This window comes from Nesoenas mayeri (genome assembly GCF_963082525.1).
Source record: "Nesoenas mayeri genome assembly, chromosome: 9".
NCBI lineage: Eukaryota > Metazoa > Chordata > Aves > Columbiformes > Columbidae > Nesoenas > Nesoenas mayeri.
Window position 1 is genome coordinate 18,193,265 of NC_137557.1, and position 20,683 is coordinate 18,213,947.

At 38.4% G+C, this 20,683-nt stretch overlaps 1 protein-coding gene across 1 annotated transcript in view; it reads right to left on the reverse strand.

Moving 5' to 3' along the window:
- STAG1 (STAG1 cohesin complex component) overlaps window positions 1-20,683 on the reverse strand; it is a gene marked incomplete at its 3' end in the record, with an annotated part of 135,277 nt that overhangs the window by 50,676 nt on the left and 63,918 nt on the right. Inside the window, exons 8-10 of the mRNA XM_080349552.1 lie at window positions 17,811-17,884; window positions 9,981-10,104; window positions 3,817-3,915 (exon numbers count right to left, since the gene is read on the reverse strand). Of these exons, the coding sequence (XP_080205678.1) occupies window positions 3,817-3,915; window positions 9,981-10,104; window positions 17,811-17,884 (297 nt within the window). The remainder of the gene's footprint in view (window positions 1-3,816; window positions 3,916-9,980; window positions 10,105-17,810; window positions 17,885-20,683) is intronic.

A 20,683-nucleotide genomic window follows, 5' to 3' on the forward strand; every position in this document is an offset into this window, starting at 1 on the left:
GGAATTTCTGTGGTGTAGTAAGTTACAAACCCCAGCTGCTCCATCTGCTTCAACAGAAATTTCCTGTACCATCGCAGAGCAGCAGAACAGGACACATGTCTGTCGTTAAAACTTTAAGTATTACATTTCACTGTCTGTGAAGATCAGCTTGCAGTGATGTATTAGGCTGTGAATAAGGCTGTCTGCAGAGCAAATCTACCTCTTGGGCTGTGGAGACAGCACTGGCCTGCCAGGGGTCAGGGACAAGGGACAGAACAAAACGGCTGCATCTAAACCTGCTGGTGTCTTGACTTGGGCACTGACTGCAAAAGAGCTAATTCACATCTTTTCCATGTGGCTTCAGTTAATGTTCGTGTCACGACTTCTTGATGGAAACAAAAGCCTCCTCTTTGATGGACAAGTTTTCTTTTGATGGACAAAGCTTATTTTCTAGCACAGCTACTCCTAGGAACACAGATAAATGCTGAAAAGAACACGTCTTTCCTTTGGAGAAGTGACATTATCAGATCCTCGTCACAGCTATCTGGGAGGTAGTGAAACATAAACACTCCACTAAAAGTCCATCTGGACCAAATTAATTTATAATTTAAACAACCAGAAGATCTCTAGAGAGATTTCTCTTGACAGTCTGAATGGATTGAGCTGAAGACCAGCTGAACTGTGCAAGTCGATCACAGTCTGATGAGGAAATAGAAATAAGCAGCCATGGAACTGAGAACGGCATCTAGGTCAATTATTTTTCAGAGGGTGGTGGTAGAGTTTGTGGTGGATACACTTAAGTAATGTATCACACATACAAAAGGCATTAATTTGAAACTCTGCTCCATCCTGGTGCCAAAGGCCACATCCCTGTCAGCACAGCTGTAAATCCCTGCACAAGCACTTGGGCAATGCCAGTTTTTTGTTCTCTTGATGTGGCTGGAAACTGGTAAATCGCCCTGTTAAATGTATCTGTTCTCTAGGCTCACAGAGACTTTGATCTAACTTTTTTATTTCATAATGATAACAGATTTCTGTATTGAAAACAGAATCACAGAATGCCAGGGATTGGAAGGGACCTGGAAAGCTCATCCAATGCAATCCCCCCGACGGAGCAGGAACACTTAGATGAGGCTACACAGGAAGGTGTCCAGGTGGGTTTGAATGTCTGCAGAGAAGGAGACTCCACAACCTCCCTGGGCAGCCTGTTCCAGTGTTCTGTCACCCTCACTGAGAAGAAGTTTCTTCTCAAATTTAAGTGGAACCTTTTGCGTTCCAGCTTGAACCCATTACCCCTTGTCCTATCATTGGTTGTCACCGAGAAGAGCCTGGCTCCATCCTCCTGACACTCACCCTTTCCATATCTGTAAACATTAATAAGGTCACCCCTCAGTCTCCTCTTCTCCAAGCTAAAAGGCCCTAGCTCCCTCAGCCTTTCCTCACACAGGAGATGCTCCACTCCCTTCAGCATCTTGGTGGCTGCGCTGGACTCTCTCCAGCAGTTCCCTGTCCTGCTGGAACTGAGGGGCCACAACTGGACACAAGATTCCAGGTGTGGTCTCCCCACAGCAGAGCAGAGGGGCAGGAGAACCTCTCTGACCTACTGACCACTCCCTTCTAATCCACCCCAGGTACCATTGGCCTTCCTGGCCACAAGGGCCCAGTGCTGGCTCATGGTCATACTGCTGTCCCCAGGACCCCCAGGTCCCTTTCCCCTACGCTGCTCTCTAATAGGTCATTCCCCTTTAATGGAACAGAAGAAAGACAAGGATTCCTAACAAGGTTCCTTTTCCTCTGAACCTTTTTGACTGGAATTAAAATTTCTTGTGCAAGACAAGAAGCAATGCAGGCTAACCTGACTCCTAACAAAGAAAACTGTCTATACTGTTAAAAAAGCCAGGAGGAAGAATTTGGAAGTTTCACGTTACTGTAGTTTTTTGAAGTTACTGAGGAACTATTTCTCCAAGTGCCTCCAGCTGTCCTGAGTTTTGTAGGTAGATGGGACAGGTTCAGGCTCAAAGCAGCATCTTCTCTTACAAACTGAAGGAGGCTAAGAGAGAAGCATCCAGTACACTCGATGATCTAAAAGGTCTTTTCCAACCAAAATGATTCTATGATTCTACATCTTCTAGTAAAGAGAAAAAGATACAGAGATCATGAGAGTTTTAGTGGCCTATCTCAAAATAAATCGAATCACAGAAGGAGCAAATATAAACAAATCTGTAAGTCTGCACAGATGGAACAACAAAAGCAGCAGATTTGGAGGATTTATTTTTCTGGAATGTGAACTAGTATTTCTGGTTGCCCTAAGATGATAAGCAAACTAGACCTATGGAGGCATTACAGAAGTAGTCTAAGGTCCGAAACTGTTTGCCAGGAACTTTTCTATCAAAGGAGAGTTTGTCTTTATTGCAATAGTCCCAGAAACTGACCTTATAAAATTAGAAGAATATAGACCCTGAAGTGATCTCACAAAATGATCTAGTTTCATCTCCTACTTTACAGTCAACTTTACCAAGTTTTTTCCTGACAGATATTTATTTAATCTGTCCTTAAAAATACCAAATGAAGGAGATCATTAATAAAGAATCTGTTCTGTTATATAATTTTGGACAAAAAGCCTTAATATCTAGACTAAGTAGTCTAAGCATCCTTTTTTCTCCATCTCAAGTGAATGTGGTAAAAGGCTGATTACCATTATGCTTTGATTGTTTACCTACAGGGAAGATATGATGAGAATTCTATATTTTGTGCTTTCCTAGATCAAACTGGAGGAGTCAATAGTAACTGCAATGACAGACAAAACCAGTGAAGCAGTATAAAATCTACAGTGAGAAGTTAAATCTCATTACAGCAGTTATTTATGAGTATTTAAATCTCCACTTCTTTTCTAAACTATTTTTCATCAGCATTATAATAATGATTTAAACAAAAAAGAATCAGCCAGCTCCACTTCTTTTTAAATTAATTTTTCATCAGTATTATAATAATGATTTAAATGAAAAGAAATTAAAATAGTTTTTCCTTGGGGTTAGCCTTTACCACAGTTCTGTGTTCTCCAGAACAGAAAAGTGATGATACGAGGTGCCACCCGATGTGGTGACAGTGCTCGAAAGCTTTCCTTGCAGGGCATCCAAGCAGACGCAATGACAGTACTGCTACACTCATCTCTCCAGATACTCCACTTATAAAATAAAGCAGCCACACCACAAAGTCAATTAGCAGCCACATTCTCATCAAGATATTAAGCAAAAAGTCGGTTTGTTTGTTATTTGTAAAAAAGCCCATGAAATATTCCTTCAGGACAGTCATGCTCAGGGGTTTGTCCAAAAGCACAAAGCCAGCTTCTGTTCTGCAGGAAGGTATTTCACTGTGTAGGATATAGTGGTACAGATCGAAGTATCTCTTCCTCTGAGCACAAGTACATATTCAGCTAAAAAATGCCCTTACAAACAATCTTTTGTTACAGGCTATTACTTACAGTTGTATTTTGGATTGTGTGAAAAACCTCATACATGTATTTAAAATTCAATAAATCTAAAATTAACTAAGTACAAGCAGATTGAATAATGACAATATATAAACTATCAATAATACAAACAGACAAATAATCATGCTGGCCAAGCCTGACGAATCTTTCAAGATAAACACTGTAAAATGAATTTGGCTTAATCTCAGCATTCAGTAACATAGTTTTACTACAGCAGTTACAAGCCTTGTTGCAAACAAATGAGTTTATTTTTGCATTTAATATACATGACTCAAAGACCACAACAGGATGAGACAGATGATACTTTTATTTTCTGTACTCCTTCCAAAAACTGTATTTCCTCTTACCTTGAATCTATTAGTGAACAGCTCCAGTTTTGGAAATAACTCTCTGTTGGTATACAGACTCTGAAGAGCTTTCAAACACTTCAACCTCACTTCACCTTGCTAAATAAAACACACTAAGATTAGCTGATAGAACACCCTAATCAAACGCACATGAATATTAAATAATATCACATTGTAATTTGTTTAATGTACAGTTTAAAATTTTATGCAAATGAGTTACCAAAGCCAATTTGCAATTCAGCTGAAACCCAAAAACCACATGCAGCTGCCTACAAACAATGTTAAATTTTATCCTTATTTGCATATATAAATAATTTAATGTACCATCAGCTAAATGTCTGTTAGTGTTTCCCACAAAAAGACAGTGCCTATGGATCAAGGTTTGTCGCCTAGAGGAAGGTGGATGATGAAGAGAAAGGCTGGATCCCCAGGCACAGTGTTGGCAAACCATGGATTCTTGTTGAAAAATATTTATAGATAGCAAAAAGGTTACAAGCACAAATCCGCTCAGATATAAACTGTAGAGTTGACTGCACTGTAAACTTACTTCTATAAAAGTGAGTACACTGCCAAGTCTAAGGCCTTAAGCTGCTCAAGAACTAATGCGTATTATTGAACTTTATAAATAAAACTCCATATCCAAAGGGCTTCATTTCTGAGCCTGTCTATTCTCTAATCAAGTCTGTATTTAAGAAACTGCTCAAGCTACAAACTGAAAGAACATTGAGAGACTGACATAAAAACAGAAGCTAAAAATCCTTAATTTTTAGTTTCTTTCTTCCTTCCCACCTATTTCAAAAATTTAAATAGAAAATATAAGAAGGGAAGGACAGAAGTTGAAAGGAGGATTTTCAGGAGAACTTTGCCTTGAAGAATGACTGTTCCTGAGAAATCACATCTTTATATCTGAGAAGTCTCTGAGCACTCATGCTCTCTTCTAGGGATCTTCTTGATTCCCATTGCAGAGAAAGTCAATGAGATGGAAGTTACATTTAAAGGATCTACCATAAGATCTTTCAAGGTACAGAGAAGAACTTCCTTGAAAAAAGTTTCATATGGATGAGATCAACTGCTAAAGAAGCACAGAGAAATGCTGCTCTTTGATCCCTTAATGGTACGTGTGTTGCAGGAAGGTTGTATCACCCTGGTCCCTCTAGCTGAGCGCAGAGGTCCAGCAGACAGAGGCAATCCCTGGAAACCGCCGCCTTTCTTAGCAGACAAATGACAGGAGGAAGATCTTTTTACACTGTTGGTCAAGGATGGAATTAATCTCTTTGAAGACAGAAGAGCCCCTGCACATCAGCCTGCTAATCCTGTAAAGGTTTTGAAATAGAGTCAGGGGAGATTAGTGATAGGAACCCCCAGGGAAGCATAAGCAGCCATGACCTGGAGAAGAACCTGAGCAAGGCAGAAGGGAAGGTGCACATGGCTACACTGCTCTCAAGTCTGGAATGGAGGAAAAGAGATGTCCCACAGACCATCAACACGCCAGACATGAGATGTTTCTGGAGTAACTATGAGAATCATGGAAGGAACATCCCAAACACTTTGGGGAAAGAAACACAGCAGACGTTTCCTGTCTAGCAAGGAAGTAAGTGGGTGGGAATGCTAAAATTAGGGTCATTCCTAAGATCTTAGGCCAGGGTCAAAGCTGCAAACACAATGATGCAGTGCTACAACAAGAAGAGACTTAGCTAAGAGATTAGCTTATTTCAACAAATGAATTAACTAGGAGGTCAAGTACAAGAGGAATACATAATCCAGAAGGAAGATAAAATAAAAGAGGCCTGGGCACAGTAGGGAATGGACACAAGAGGGAATGAAGAAAACTTCCTGTAAATATCTTTGTAGCACAACAAAGAAAAGTTGCTTTGAAGGAAGAGGAAAAAAGTAATTGTCACTTTTTCGGTGTACAGTGGGTAGGAAAGGAAATAATAAATTAAAATTACAACACAGACTATTCAGCTTAAGTGAGGAAGAACTTTCAGTGCCAAACATTGTTAAGCACTCAAACTGCTACAAAAAAGCTGTGGAAAACCCAATACTAGAGTGTTTCTGTAGAAATAAGTTATCATGTGTGAGCAACACTGCAGATATACAGTGAACTCTGCCTTAAGCAGGAAAGGAATAAGCAAAAATATTTCCCAGAGTAGATTTTAGCCCATTTTTCTGCAATTCTGAGCTGAAGTTCATGGTGAGTATGAGTCAACCTAAGGCAGCACAGATTTGCGACCTTTAATTCTGTTAAAGAAAACAAGCATCACTTTCCAGCCATTTTTGTGTAGTCACATCTATGCTCTATAGACAGAACATATCTGAAAGGAAAGTCTTGCTGTTTTCTAAGTAAATAATGGACAAAATGTTTGTATTATCTGCATTCTAACAACTAAGACCTTCCATTCTCTGGAGTTTCATCTTTCAGAAAAATATACTTACTTGGGAGTTTTGTCCATATCATAATTGTCAAACTTAATTATTGCAAAGTCCTGACTTCACCCACACTGTCATCGGTTCTACGCATGCCTCTTTCTCCAGTTTAATTATTCCTGTAATTCCCCTGTTCTCAAAGCATTTTTAGATAATTAGTTATATATTTTTATTATTTTTGTTATATAAAATTCTTTTTCATTAATAGGAGAAATGCTTCACACTAATACTTAATCATTAATGCTTTCTGTTAATTACCATTGGAAATCAGAACCTAAAACCAAAATATCAAATGTTTATCAACGCTGTTAAATGACAAACATTTCAATTATTGTTCCTATTTTTGTTGAGCCAATCCTTCAAACGCTTCTGAGTTTTCAGGAAACATTGTTACTGCTGCTAACAAAGCAAAAAGCAATAGATACACCTCTCATGCAGTGGTGTGGGGAGTCTACATTTGTCTGGGACACTCGTGCCCTACTCAGAATTCTATTTAATATGGCAGAGCTGTGAAGATGAATCCATGCTGATGGAAGCACAACGTTTTCTTAGTTTTTACATGCTAATCAACGATCTGTAACTCTTGGGTGAGACTCACAGTGATCTATAGCCTGGCACTGAGCCAGCTTACATTCTTATTAATGTTCCACACAGCTGATACTTTTGAGTATTAGTTCATCGTTTCCCAATGAGAACCAGACTTCTCTTAACATTCAGGGATAGTGCAGCTCCAGAAATGGCAATTAAAGGTGCGCTATGTCAGTTCAATGTCAGTTTCTATATAATCTTAATAAAAATCAAGCTTTATTTTTTCATCCTTTTAAGTTAGGATGTCATCAAAATGAAGTATTCAAATCCCATCTGTTCCAGATGACCTTGGCTTCACTCCTCTCACAGAAATAGCCAATAAGTAAAGTAGAGGCATGTGAAGGAGAAAAAGGCCTTTTCTTCTGTGTTAGGAACTGCTATAAGAACCATGACTGTCTTGGTATCTAGAGACACAATTACGGTTTCAAATCAGTTCCATGCATCAATGAGGCAGGAAAATTAAGACTGGACAGTTTGATTTAACACTTTTTCTTTTTTTAAAGGAGGTTTTTTAAATGCAACTATATTATAGTTTTAGATATTTTTAATTTATGCTCCTAGATCCACAGGAATGAAAAAGATGGTTAAAAGGAGAGAAAGGCAGAACTAGAAACTCACATTCAAATAAGAAAGTAATCTATGTAAATAACAAAAACCCCTATAGACATTGATCTGAAATCTGGGACAGAGGTAGGATAAACACAAAATATAGAGACTGCCCAAATTAGAGAACTAAACTTCTCTACCCTACCGTTCAAAGACTACACTGGAGCTACTACAAAGTCTAAGAACTGTGTCTTCCCTGTGGTTTAATTTGTGTGTCATCTGAAGCAGAATATGAAACTGCTCATGAATCTCTTGCACAGCTGCCTCCTCTCCTTTTTGTAGTAGCGAGCTTCCAGAGAAGTTCATCATTTTGGGGTGACCTCCATTCCCATGAAATGGAAATACCATCTGACTGTTGCCTCAGCCTTCATGCTATTAAGGCATCTTGTACTTTTGGAGGGTTTGTGTCTTTAATCGTCTCTTATTCCATCTTTTTTTTCAATATATTCTTCCAATTACACTGCCTTCCTCCTTTCTGTGCCTCGCCAAATGTCTCTCTGTCCATTCTCTTCTTTTTCAGCCTTTGAACATGGCTCACCTGCCTCTGACTCTTCCTCTATTCTACTTACAATCTGTCTCACTCTATACATTAAACATACATTGCATCAATACAAAAATATCACGTATTATGTACATCAGGATATTAAACAGATTAGCTAGTGATTTAAAGACTGAGAACCACAAGGCACTTCTGAAGCCTGCAATGATAAATATTACAAAGCAAGCAGAGGCAGAAGAGTAGCCTGCTAGAATTCTCCTGTGTCTGGTCCAGATGGAAAACCTTTCTTTTTTACCATAACACTATAATTTAAATGTTTTTCTAATATGAAATAACATTTCTTTTTAAAAACTGAGGTTAAATTAGATGTTAAGGCTGCAGGCAGATGACTAGACCCTGGCCTGAGGTTAAGCTAACTGAAGAGAATGTGAGAAACTATTGGACACAACATGAGAAATAGCTGGAAGCGACAGGTACCCATGTGAGAAGCTGACACCAGTCACAGGCGCCCTGAGGAATGGCTGCATTTCACAGATAGTTCTAGGGAGTTATGTGAGAAATGACGGGACTTCACAGCTACTAGAAGGGGACTGAGAGTTGCGAAGTGTAACACTATTATTAATGCTAGATTCTGCTCTCCCATTGGAAGTGCTGCTTTGTGGAAATGTTCTGCTAGGACAGAAGGTGCTGCAAAAAATCCACTGCAATCACTCAAGGGAAAATTCAATTTTAATTAAAAGCCCTCCATCACACCTAAAATCCTAATCCTCTGACCTGAGTTGATGTCCCCCGTGATTTGGTAAGTTGAAGCAATGCTCTCCACCTCCTGAAGCCAACTCCTAGTGAGGCACACCAATGGTAAAAATGAGGTACACATATGGAACAGTAGCTCTGCCCCTCAAATCCCTGTGAGGATTCAAGGCCCTGTGATGATTCCAGATTCAAGGTAAGATGCAGATCCTTGCTACCTATAGATAAAGCAAAAGAACCAGCGGCAGCTTCTTTCCTTAGTGAAAGCTGCCATCTTTCTAATTGATCTTGTTCAGACTTCAGCAAGACTGACCAAGTCACATCTTGAACATTAATATGCTGTCTGAAGTCACTGAAGAAATCACTTTTTTAAAGAATCAGTTGTTAACTACCAGTTATGCAAGTCATCGGAATGAACTTGAAAACTTTTACTTTTTTCCTAGAAAAAATGAATAGTCTGAATCAGGATGCTGGAATTTAATGAGCGTTTCAACAGTACAGATAGGTCTTGTCTGTTTTCCTTCAATAATGTTAGAAGATTTTAGAGTAAAACAAGTGTTTCTAGTGGTTTTGATAAGAGTGGGAGGATGGCTCGTCCCATTTGCTGCCTGATGTACAAAAACCCCACCCAGTCAGAAGTGAGAAGTCCTGTTCTATTAGCACTAAAAATGGGCCGCAGGAACTGAACGCTACTTAGGCCTGTTGCCACCCAGCAGAGGAACGTTATAGACACCAAGTGTAATAAGATAAGAAAGAACCTTTTGCCTCCACCTGGTGTTTCAACCATTTTTTGAAGTAAAAGCTACAGAGAATCTTGAAGAGATTCTTCAAGAGAAAATGAATTGATGAGAATTCCACGGGCTGCGGTGCCAGTGATGTCTGTTGGGGACCCAGAGATGTTTTCTTTCCTCTAATGTTGGGCAATGTAAATGGAAGACACATCTGGAAATCTCTTTTCCATTCTGCTTCGGACACAAAGGTTTTCAGGGGCTATCCAAGGATACCTCTCTTACTCTTGTCCTCAGAAGAAAAGCACCATGGAAACATTTCTATTAAGACATTCTAATGGAGACTGAAAACACAAAAAGCACTTGAACCAAGCACACAGTTTAGGACTACTGTATCCTAATTTAATTGCATTCCTTGAAATAAGCTGGTCAAAAGGCAAATAACAGGCAAGAAAAATGAACTATCTCTTTACAAATCAAAGATGATATAATAAACATGTCTTGGGCAGTATAACAGCAGCTAGCTTCAGCACACTCTGCTATGTACAATAACACACAATACTTACCCTGTCGTGTAGTGTCCAACCAACATATTTTAAATAACTATCATTCAGGAAGGCATCACTGTACATTTTCATCCAGACACCAATTTCTTCAATACAGACAGCTCGAATCTCAGCAATAGCATCACTAATTTGAAACAAGAAAAAAAAAAAGTATTAATCAGATTACAGACACATACCATTCACTTCTCATTCCCATTGTCCTAGTTATAGTATTTTGCTTTTACTTTTGATGAACTTCACTATGTAGGGCCTGTCACTGTTCTCGCTGCTCTCTCACTGATTTTCTGTTCCTTTATGTCCTTGAACTCACTGATCTGCATAATCATTTGAGTATTTCTACATTCAGATATAGTTCCATTATCTCAACAAATTCTCAACATAGTTTGCTTCTTAGTCTGTCTTTTACCTCCCTCTTTTCAAACAGAATTATGAATCCAAGCTGCAAACCTACTCTCGACAATCATTTCTGAAACACTGTCACTGACATTCGCTTCGCAGGCTTCCCTGTCTCCAGCTAGAGGGGTAGAACAACTGCAAGGTGGAAAATGTTATTTGGTTTAACCAAAGGAGCCTGCCAGAGGGACAGAAGGGAATTCAAATGGAAATAGATCTTGTTTCATGTGCCGCATGAAAGCCCCTAGAACAAAATCCATGAGGATGGTTACGTTTCAATAGGTTTCTTCCAGTCGCCTTGCTTTTTTCTACATTCTGACTGTGGCGAGTGATGGAAGAAGCAAAGACATATCTCGGGCAGGCTTATCAGCTGCTTATTGAAGAGGGGCAGCAGGAAACTGCCTGGAGAGATCACCTAAAGAGATCAGGGATGGAAATGATCTCAATCTGATTGGCACTTTCCTGCCTGCCTGACAGAGAGCATGGCATATTTACTAATAACGAACGACGGTTAAACAACGAGAAAAGGGATTGGGGCCATCTGGCCCTTTGGTAATTTCATCTCTGAGACATCTGTTACTATGAGAAATTGCTTGTGCCACTCCAGCTGGCACTGCTTCACAGTTCAAAATTCAGCTGTAATGAAAGAGGAACATAAGAGCTGCTGTACAGAAGAAGGGAATGCCTGGTGCTTTGCAAACACTGGTCTGGCTTATAATTGAGACTCTTGTTCTGTATTTTTATTTGAAAAAAATCTTTTTGGAAAAGTAATAAGCATCCATTTAATTCCAAAACAGCACCAGACCCCCACATGAAATCTAATTTATGAAAAAAATTAAAAATTCCAAGCTTCAATCAAGAGAATAATTTCAAAACAAGAGAAACTGTATTTTTCCTCAAGTCTTCAATTTTACAAAATATAAATAAAATGCCCTCAATTTTATGTTTAAGATACTTACTGCCTAAGTGCATACCCACAAAATAGCATAACAAAACCGTGATTACTCCGTATTGTAACTTCTGATGTACTTCCAGTCTTCAAACTGGTTCACCTCCACAGGTGCCGTTCTACTGCATCTGATCTTCCAGACACTAAGGCAAAACCCACCATTCCTACACGAAGATGGCAAGCAACTGCAGTATCATACATGACTAGATGTGACATGTCTACAGTCGAGCCTCTGCTTTTCCCATTACATTTCAAATTCTTGGGAGGAAACTGCACTGATAGAACAGCGTAAAGCATACATTTAAAGCTAATGAATGAACATGAGGGGGAAATGGGTAGAAATGCCATCAACCCACTATCGTTTTGTCTCTTTAACTGCTTGAAACACACCAATTCTATCAACTTCCAAACAGAATCACTTAAAGTGGTCTGTCAGACTCCCTGAACACTCTGTGACCTCAAAACCACGGTAATTGTCAATCCACAACGTACACAAGTTGCATTACAAGCAGAGTAGGGCCTTAAATAAGTTGTTTCCTACCAGGAGTCTCTCAAGCAGGTTTTAGATACTCTAAGGATGAATACACTAAAATATTACATTCAAGGATTTGCACCATAAAAACTGCACTCATTATAGGGAGTGCAGCCACAACAAAGACAAGTTTTAATTAAAACTATGAATATATTATCATATATATGTCTAATTGTATATGACTTCACACTGAACTAGATTAGCAATTCTCTTCTACGGAATTATTTTTAAACTATTTTCAAAACAAAATACAGGTGGATGGAATAAGAATGCAAGACTTAAAGAACAATCTAAAAGACTGGTAAGTACAAATGAAGAAGAAAAAGAGGAAGCACATAGGCAGCACCACAAAGTAGCTATGAAGACACTTCCACTAGGGGATGACAGCCTGAGCCCTCACTTCTGAGGAGGTTATTTCACCACCTTATAAATTCACTAACTGCAAAGCATTTTGGAAGGATTTAATAGCAATCCCCAAAAGAACCCAAATGTCAACAGCTATTTAATCACGCAGCACAGCCAGCCAAAAATCAGGAGAATTTATCTTTTCTGTAAGAACGCATCCAAGCTTCCCTAGGCAGGCAGGGAAAAACTGACTCTTGATTCAAAAGCTTCTGACGGATCCCCAGGCACTATGGACAAACACCAAGCTAATAAGAAGGAAAAAGAATAAACCTATTTAACTAATTACAAGATGTAGTACAATAAAAATATAACATCTTCAGTATAGCTGAAAATGGGAAAGAATCATGCATAAGGCATGTGAGACTAGAGAACAGACTCAAGTTGCTAAAGAGGCAGAAGAATTTGTGAGATACCAATTTCCCACTCCACTATCTTCCAGGTAACCGTATTATTATCAATAAGGATAATTAGTCTTGCAGGAATCACTAACACAGATTCCATGCCCATATGATGCTGTATCAAACACGACACAGTCAAAAGGCCTTTATGTCTTTTCTATGCATGTGATCAATTGTTTGTTATTAAACAATAATTCTCTTAATTTTTACACACTTTTAGCTTCTTGTCAGTCACTATGAATTGCTTAGTTTTTTGACAACATACACTATCTGTGGATGACTCAAGAACATATAAATACTAATCATACCATCAGCATTATCATAATTATAAATTAGTGACATAAGTTTGTATTACTTGCCAAATACTTCTAGAAAGGAACAGAATCTAGTCCAGCACAGAAACCAAAAATAATGCCAGATGTAGAAATATTAGACATAAAGTATATTTAACCTTCTTTTAAGCACAAACTGCAAAGTAACATCCATGTGGTAAATGGGAAACAGTAAACTATTCTTTGCAAAATTCACAACCTATTTTCCTACTCTTAGTAAAGAGTCCCCGCACGCTGCATCTTCTTAAAGGGCACTGGGTAAGAAATTCACTGGTTGACTTTGGGTTGACTAGGTATGCTCATAAAACTTAAAACAAGCCATAGCAAACATGCAAGGCAAGAAGTGGAGATGCCTACAGAGCAGTGACTGCTTCCAGACTTCTTGGAAGCTCCAGAAGGATGCCTGACTACACTTTGTGCATCCTTCCTTGGCTAACATGACCAGTGGAGTTGTTGGAGCTAAACTAGCACACTATGAGGGAAGAAAGTTAAGAGGCCACTTCCAAAAATTCTGGTGAATGTTGTCTGCATATCCTGCTCCTGGGAGGGGCTAGTGAGCAGCACTCCCATTTCTAAGTAATTCTACACAGCGGAGTACTTAAATAGCTATTTCAATAATCAAGCTGATTATCCAATATTCTTGTCAGAACAAGGAATTCTATTGTTTGAAAGTATGACTTGAGTTTCAAGATGTAGCTATACATATCACTAAAACCGGTGTTTGTCAAAGACTTACCATATTAACACCTTTGTTACGTGAAGTATGATACACGACTTTGGAAGAAAGCGAGAAGTGAGTTTTTAAACTCAATATTAAGTTCAAACTCACTCAAGGACAAAGGTGCGACTTTTTGCTTTTCTCTTTTTTTTACGCCTGTACGCGACAAATGGTCTTGTAACTTCTATCTGCTTTTTCAACATACATAAAAACGTAATGCATTTTCCTGTCACTAAGATGAATGTTTCACCTCCTTAGGGTAACACATTTAGTGGGAAGGAAAAGGATTTTTCTATGGTTTTGTTTGGATTTTCATTTTCCTGCACTGACTGGTCCTTGATCCTCTCAATCTCATAGCTGCTTTCTCACCGGACTTCCACCTGGTATCTCCTCTCCCTTTTTTCATGCAACATTCTTGTTTCTTAGATTGGAACTCACATGCAACTTGCCACCATCACCCTGTTTACTCAGTAGGAGGGAAAGGAGTACCTTGGAAGGAGATGGAAGCATTTTCTCTGTAAAGATGGCATCTACATTTGGCAAGTTTTACCTTAATTATCAGTACTGCCAAAGTAATACCTCAGAACAGGCTCACTACATTCCATAAATTCACAAAACCATCGTGTCTATCCCTCTGAGGGTCACCATTGAGGTCTGCCAGAGGTCTCAACTGTAATAGTTCTGTTTTGCTGGACATTCACATCTGGATGAAAAGTTCTTTCAGCATTCAAAAGGAAAAGCTATTATGAAGTAGGACTCAAATAAGCATTTTTCTGTATCTGACCCTCTGAAATGGAAACATGTCCACACACTCACTGCTAAGTCAAAAGCAGGTAAGTAGCAAAACCAAAATTTTGACATCTCAGGTAACTGTTGAGAGTGATGGGCATTTTGTAAATACTTGTGACACCTGAGAAGCTATGTGGCAACAATCTCAAAGTAATCCCTGATACACACATACAACTGAAATGAAGAAAAAGGCCTCGCCTTCCTTTCTTTTTTTAAAAAATATATGTGTATCCTGTAAGTAATTTTTAATTTAACTTCAGACAAAAAAAAAAAAAAAGGTTACTTTTAATTTCCCTGACCTAGTATACACTATGTCACTACTACATAACCAAAGGTAATTAGACTCACAAAGGCACAAACCTGGTTATTTTGAGATCAGGACCTCTGAGCATCACCACATCCAGGCCCCTACACATGCCTTGTACAATCAATTTGCGAGAACTTCTCTGAAGTTCTATTTACCATAGTCACCATCGTCATCTATTTTATTCTCACCAACATAAGCTCAGCAACTTGACTCTAACTAGATTTGTTCTTACATCTCTCCCCTTTGATGCTAACTCTGAGTTTTAGAGATGATACAAAAATAGTCAGAAAAAGTGATTCAGGAAAGAGAGAAAGAAATAGGCAACGAGGTAGGTACATCTCCTGCATGTTTATTAAGAATATCTAAATTTTGGACCAGATCTGCTGCTAACAATACACCAACACTGCATCTAGAAATTCGTTTAGTTATTTTTGGTTTTTTGTTTTTTTTTTTTAATGTGAGAAGTGAGCATTACAATTTCCCAATAAATTGTAAGCCAGTCTACAGAAAAAACATGTAACTTCACTGCAACCCTAGCTTACTAGTAGGAAGACAGCTCCATTCCAAATGAAACAGTTTGGGGGAGCTTTGTGTTTAGATCAAGGACTTGCTATTTCAGTTACAAAGGTCACTAAGCATGAATCACTGTGGCGAAGTCTGAATCATATTATGGAAAGGGATTTCTTCTCTGGGAATAATTAAAATAGCATTCTTTGGAAATCATTACCACTTGTGCATGGGCTAAAGACTGTAAAATTATGTCAAGTTTATAAATCATTTGAACTATTTGAGAGAAGGGATGCTTAAGAAACATTATAGAAGCAGATAATGGTTTGAAATACTTTGCTTTTTTCTCTCCCATGCCCAGCCCTGGTTTTCTCTTCAAACAGCAGTTTTTAATACAGTTATTTTTTCCCCCTCTATTTTCTTGCATAGATGCGACAGCAGAATTTGAATCTTCTGCCCATCTCTAGACAGTGGCAGAAGTGATGTCACCCACCCTGCTCAGAGCACAACACGACTTGACTGATTTCCGTAAATTCTCCAGTGGTCTAACAGTGTCAGCCTGGGCGTTTTTTTTCAGGACACAGACAAACAGAGCTTATTTATCCTTTGTTACAGCAGTATCAGCAAAACCAGGCCTTTACTAGTGGTAGCTGAAGGTATGAAAAGAAACCAGCATTACAAAGGAGGATTTAAAAAGAAATAAAGGGCAATGGCACATAGACCATTAAAAGGTAGAGTGTTTTTTCCAACCCCACACAAGAGCATGAGATACTAGGAAAATGTTCTAAAGCACCTTCTTGTTTGATACAATACACTAAATTCTGAAGGGGGGGAAACAGAAAAAAACTCTGCATATGATTTTTAAAATTTTATTACCTACACACCACAAAAGATGCTTTCATAACAAAGTAGTGTTAGTGCTATACTGAGCTAATACCCGAATTTCCCTGTTGACCATGTGTACTCATCCTTCTGCTGCCATGTAGCCCAAAGCTACTGACCAATTCCATTGCTTTTCAGACCTTTCAGACCCTCTCAGTTCACCATTCCTCCTTCACAACTTCCTTGTATGGGAAGAACAACTGGGTAGCAAATGAAGTTGTCTCACAGGTGTGTGGGACAGAATAAGGCTATTGCGTCTGAAGAAAAACAGAAGTGTGACATACGCATGCAGGAAGAGATGTTACTTTGTAAGCAATCACTACACTGACATCCCTTGTCTTCTTAAGAGACCTCTTTTTGCTGCTACCTCTGATCTCCTTGGATGGATGCTCCCAGAACCGCTATAATATAAACTTTCTTTCAAGCATCTGGCCTGGGTACTGAGGAGACATGCTCCAACTCCGCTGTGTTGGTCACACTCATGTATTTTTTGTAGCACAGGCCCCTTCCAGGTTTCCTGCACACTTTTCTCCATAACTACAGTAATCCCTCTGCCCACCTGAACTACGGGTTCTTCTTCACCTTCTCACCCTCTTCTCATACACCATTTCTTGTTTTCTGCTTTTTTTCTAAAAGATTTCATAAATGGTAAAGTTTTAAACCAGAACTTAAATCTGAAAGGTTAATTACACAGTTTAATACCTTTTAATTTTATCTTTTGATTTGGCTAAGTCAATTAACATTTAAAGAGCTGGTTTCACCAAGATGTGGCAGATGCTTTGAGGTACCTTGAGATGCAAAACAACCCTAAATCTATTTAGAAAGACTGCTGCTCTCTGATAAACCATACTGCAAAATAGCATGCACCAGTCCAAATTTACTGGTTTGTGCAATTTTGAAGTAAATAGAAGTGCATACGTAAATACATTCACACACACACATGAATATATATATATATAAAATCTGGTGTGGGTTTGTATTCACAACACATAGCATATTAACTATTAAAAAAAACCCCTTTTTGATGTGCTAGCACCACAAAAACATCTTAATGTTCTTGCTACAAACATCCAAAACAATTAAAACAAAAAAAATACATGTTAACTAGAATTAAGGCTTTCGATTGTCCTTATGTAATTTAAGGAGGAAAAAGCCTAAAATACAGTTGAAGTGGGTAAAGCGTATGTGGTGGAAACATCAGAAATTTCCTGTTTATACTTGAGACAGATAAAAGGAAATGCAGAGCAGAGGAACCCAAGAACCAAAACTGCCCTCTTAGGATATACAGTGATCATTTGACTGTTCTTAAAATATGTCACGTTTGTGCTCCCACCCTGGACAACTTTTCTTTTTAAAAGACAAAGATTTAAACTGTATTGTTTCCCACAACTCCTTAAAACCATTTTACTGAATTAAAATAAATTTGTGTGAACTGCTCTACTGTGTAGTTAATAGAGGCTACACTTAGATTTTTTTTCCATAATTTCAGTGTTTTTGATACTGCTTTTATGGCACCTAGAATATTACATCACAAGAAAAATCAACACAGAATCTGCCCTTGACATTATTTATGATTATACTTTGTTAGCAGAGCCTACTGTAGCATGCATTTTCTTACCGGTATCTGTGAACAAATATACCCTTAAAAATAGAGTTCATCATATTTTCGATTTCATCTTGGTTTTCTTGTAGCTGCAAAAAAACCCAAAACAACAATAAACAAAAGATCACAGTGTATTATCATTTTGTATTCTACAATTCTTTATTGAGAAACATTAGAAGACCATGGAAGAACACTTAATTAATTAGTAGATTCACCATTTTCTACTTTTCCAGCACATGCCTGTATTGTTTGCATACATATACATACATACATATATATATGTATATATTTATATGCAATGCCTTAATGGAAGAAAGTTAACATTTGCTACAGATATTAGCTAATTTAGTTTCAAATTAGTCCTTTGAAGTGGTCAACACCATGTTTTTCTACTGAAATTTAGACAGGCAGAGATTATGTTTTCAGTAATGTCAGCAGCCCTGTACTCACAGATAGAACTGGGAGTGAATGACAGCTCACAAATTAAGCTGATAACAGATCAGGAATCCCTTCAAAATATTCAATATCCTCTTTAAGGAAAGTACTTCAAGATGTTGTCAATCTTAAATATATGAGTATAAACTGCTTTAACTTCAGCATCCATGATAACTGAGGTTCTGACTCAGGAAGCCTTTCAGAATCAGAGCATGGGTTCTTAACACTGGAGCACACCTGACATCCACTCGCAGGCCTGAGACTGCAGAAATCCAGACCAAACCCCCCAAAAACAAAGCCCAAATGATAATGGTGTTACAAGTATGTTTTTATAAATAAGAGTGGGGGTTTTTAAATACTTAATATTTCCTGTGTAATATGAGCACATTTTGTAAGTCCTATGGAAAGCTCACAATGTGTCAATACATACTAAAGAAATATCTTGGAATCAAAATATTCTCATAGTGTCAGCTTTTGTACTCAACTAAATAAGTATGACTCAACTACACCAAAACACAGCTTTGTTAAATAAGATCACGCCAATTTTATACCATCAGCTTCTGGAGCAGAGCTGCTACTACCCTCACTGCCATCATTCTTCCATCAAGATGTTTCTTAATGTCACATTGTCAAAGCAGAACACAACAGCGTGTGTGAACTTAAACTTTTCCACATTTTCAGTATGAAAACCACAACACAGCCTTGCTAGTACAGAGTGCATACATGCATAATATATTAACACCTGTATAATTACAGACATATATATTTAACAGATAAAACATCTTAAAGCCAGAGGCAGAATTATGATCAGCTGTTTTGACTGCCTGCGTAGCAGGAGCTCATAAACATATTCACCTAGGGGATATATTTTTCAAGTCATGTTTACAAATATTTCTATAGTATCTTCCAGATAAGATCTAAAGTAGCTTGCAAAATTCCGTAAATGAAGTCTCCTAGGTTCTGAAAATGTAAAGAGGTGCTGTCTCCATTTTGCATACGGGGAAACAGAGGCGCTGAGAGTTCTTGACTAATTTCTCAAACACCTACCAAAGAAATTAATTTCATAGTAAAAAGGATTATGTACAAAGGGCAAAAGTTGGGTGCACACCAGCTCTGTGCATACCAACGGGCTGGTACACAAACCAAGCATATTTAGACATGGTTTCTGGGAGAAGCAGTACTTTCAGCATCAGCTCAACCCAAATACACACAGACTAAACGCTTGTTGAAGAATATATAACCCAAAAGGAGTGTGAATTTCTTAGCACTCCTCAGGTGGTTGACTTCACAGGCTATAGGCAGGCAAATATTTAGAGAAACATGGGGCTAGAGACAAACTGGCACAGACTGTGGAGTAAAATAAGGACTGGAATGAATCAAGAAGCCTCAGGAGACCTTCTGAAAAAATACTGAGGACCTCAAATGGGAAAGAGGAACTTGTCAAAGAACTTTGGGTATGAACTGCTAATATAAAAACACACCACGGAAGAGAGGTAGGAGAGACTGATCTTTACGAGCCATGAGAAGGTTAAGATACTGAAGCAAATGTACGTTGACATTTTTTTGAATGGTAAGTTGAGCAGCACCATGCAAGACTACGTGGTGTAGAAGAGGGGACAGCGTGGATGGCTTCCTCCCTCTTTTCTGCTTGTTCTACAAGGAATTCGCAGCTTGTTATAAACTAGGTAAGTTATCAGCAATATAACTGATATGGGGATCCAGGGGGATCCAGGTGCTGGGGCAGAGCTGGTGTAGAAGCAGAACCAGAGATTCACTAGGTCCAAGTGAAATCCCTTTTACTTTTGTGTGCTAACATTTAAAAGATACAATTCTCAAATGTATCTTAGTTTCAGTAATGAATTAACAAGAATTTAAAAAATATTACTTTTCTCCAAAACTGCAATTGCTTTTGTCCTTTCAGCTTTTTAAGACCACATTCTTGAATTTCAAGTGCTTAACTTCAGGCATCTTGAGAGAGCATTTGTGTCTTAGGCTTCCTGCTCTTGCCAATGCAAAAGTGATTTAACACCCTGCCCCTGCTGAAACCCAAGTAAAAATAAGGGAAACATTATCTTCTTGATTCTGTGAGCATTCTGAGAAGCTCAAAAAGCCATGTATGACAAGCACAAAATTTGAATGACTGGTGGCAGTGACTAAAACACATCTCTGTCTACTTTGTGGCAGACTGTTACATAAATCACCCAGTTTAGTTGAAAAATCTCCTTGATAAGAACAGACTTTCATGCACTGCTCTCACATGAGGCATGCAGATGACATGAAACACTGCAGTGTTCTGCCTCTTCTACTCCAGATTAATTTGCCACTTAGCTTGCAAACTGTACCTACATAACTTTCATGAAGACAAACACATGCTCAGGTACGTGCCTGTGAGGGTTCATGATGATGGCACTACATCAAAAGAATCAACTAAGAAAGTGCCAGCACTAAACACT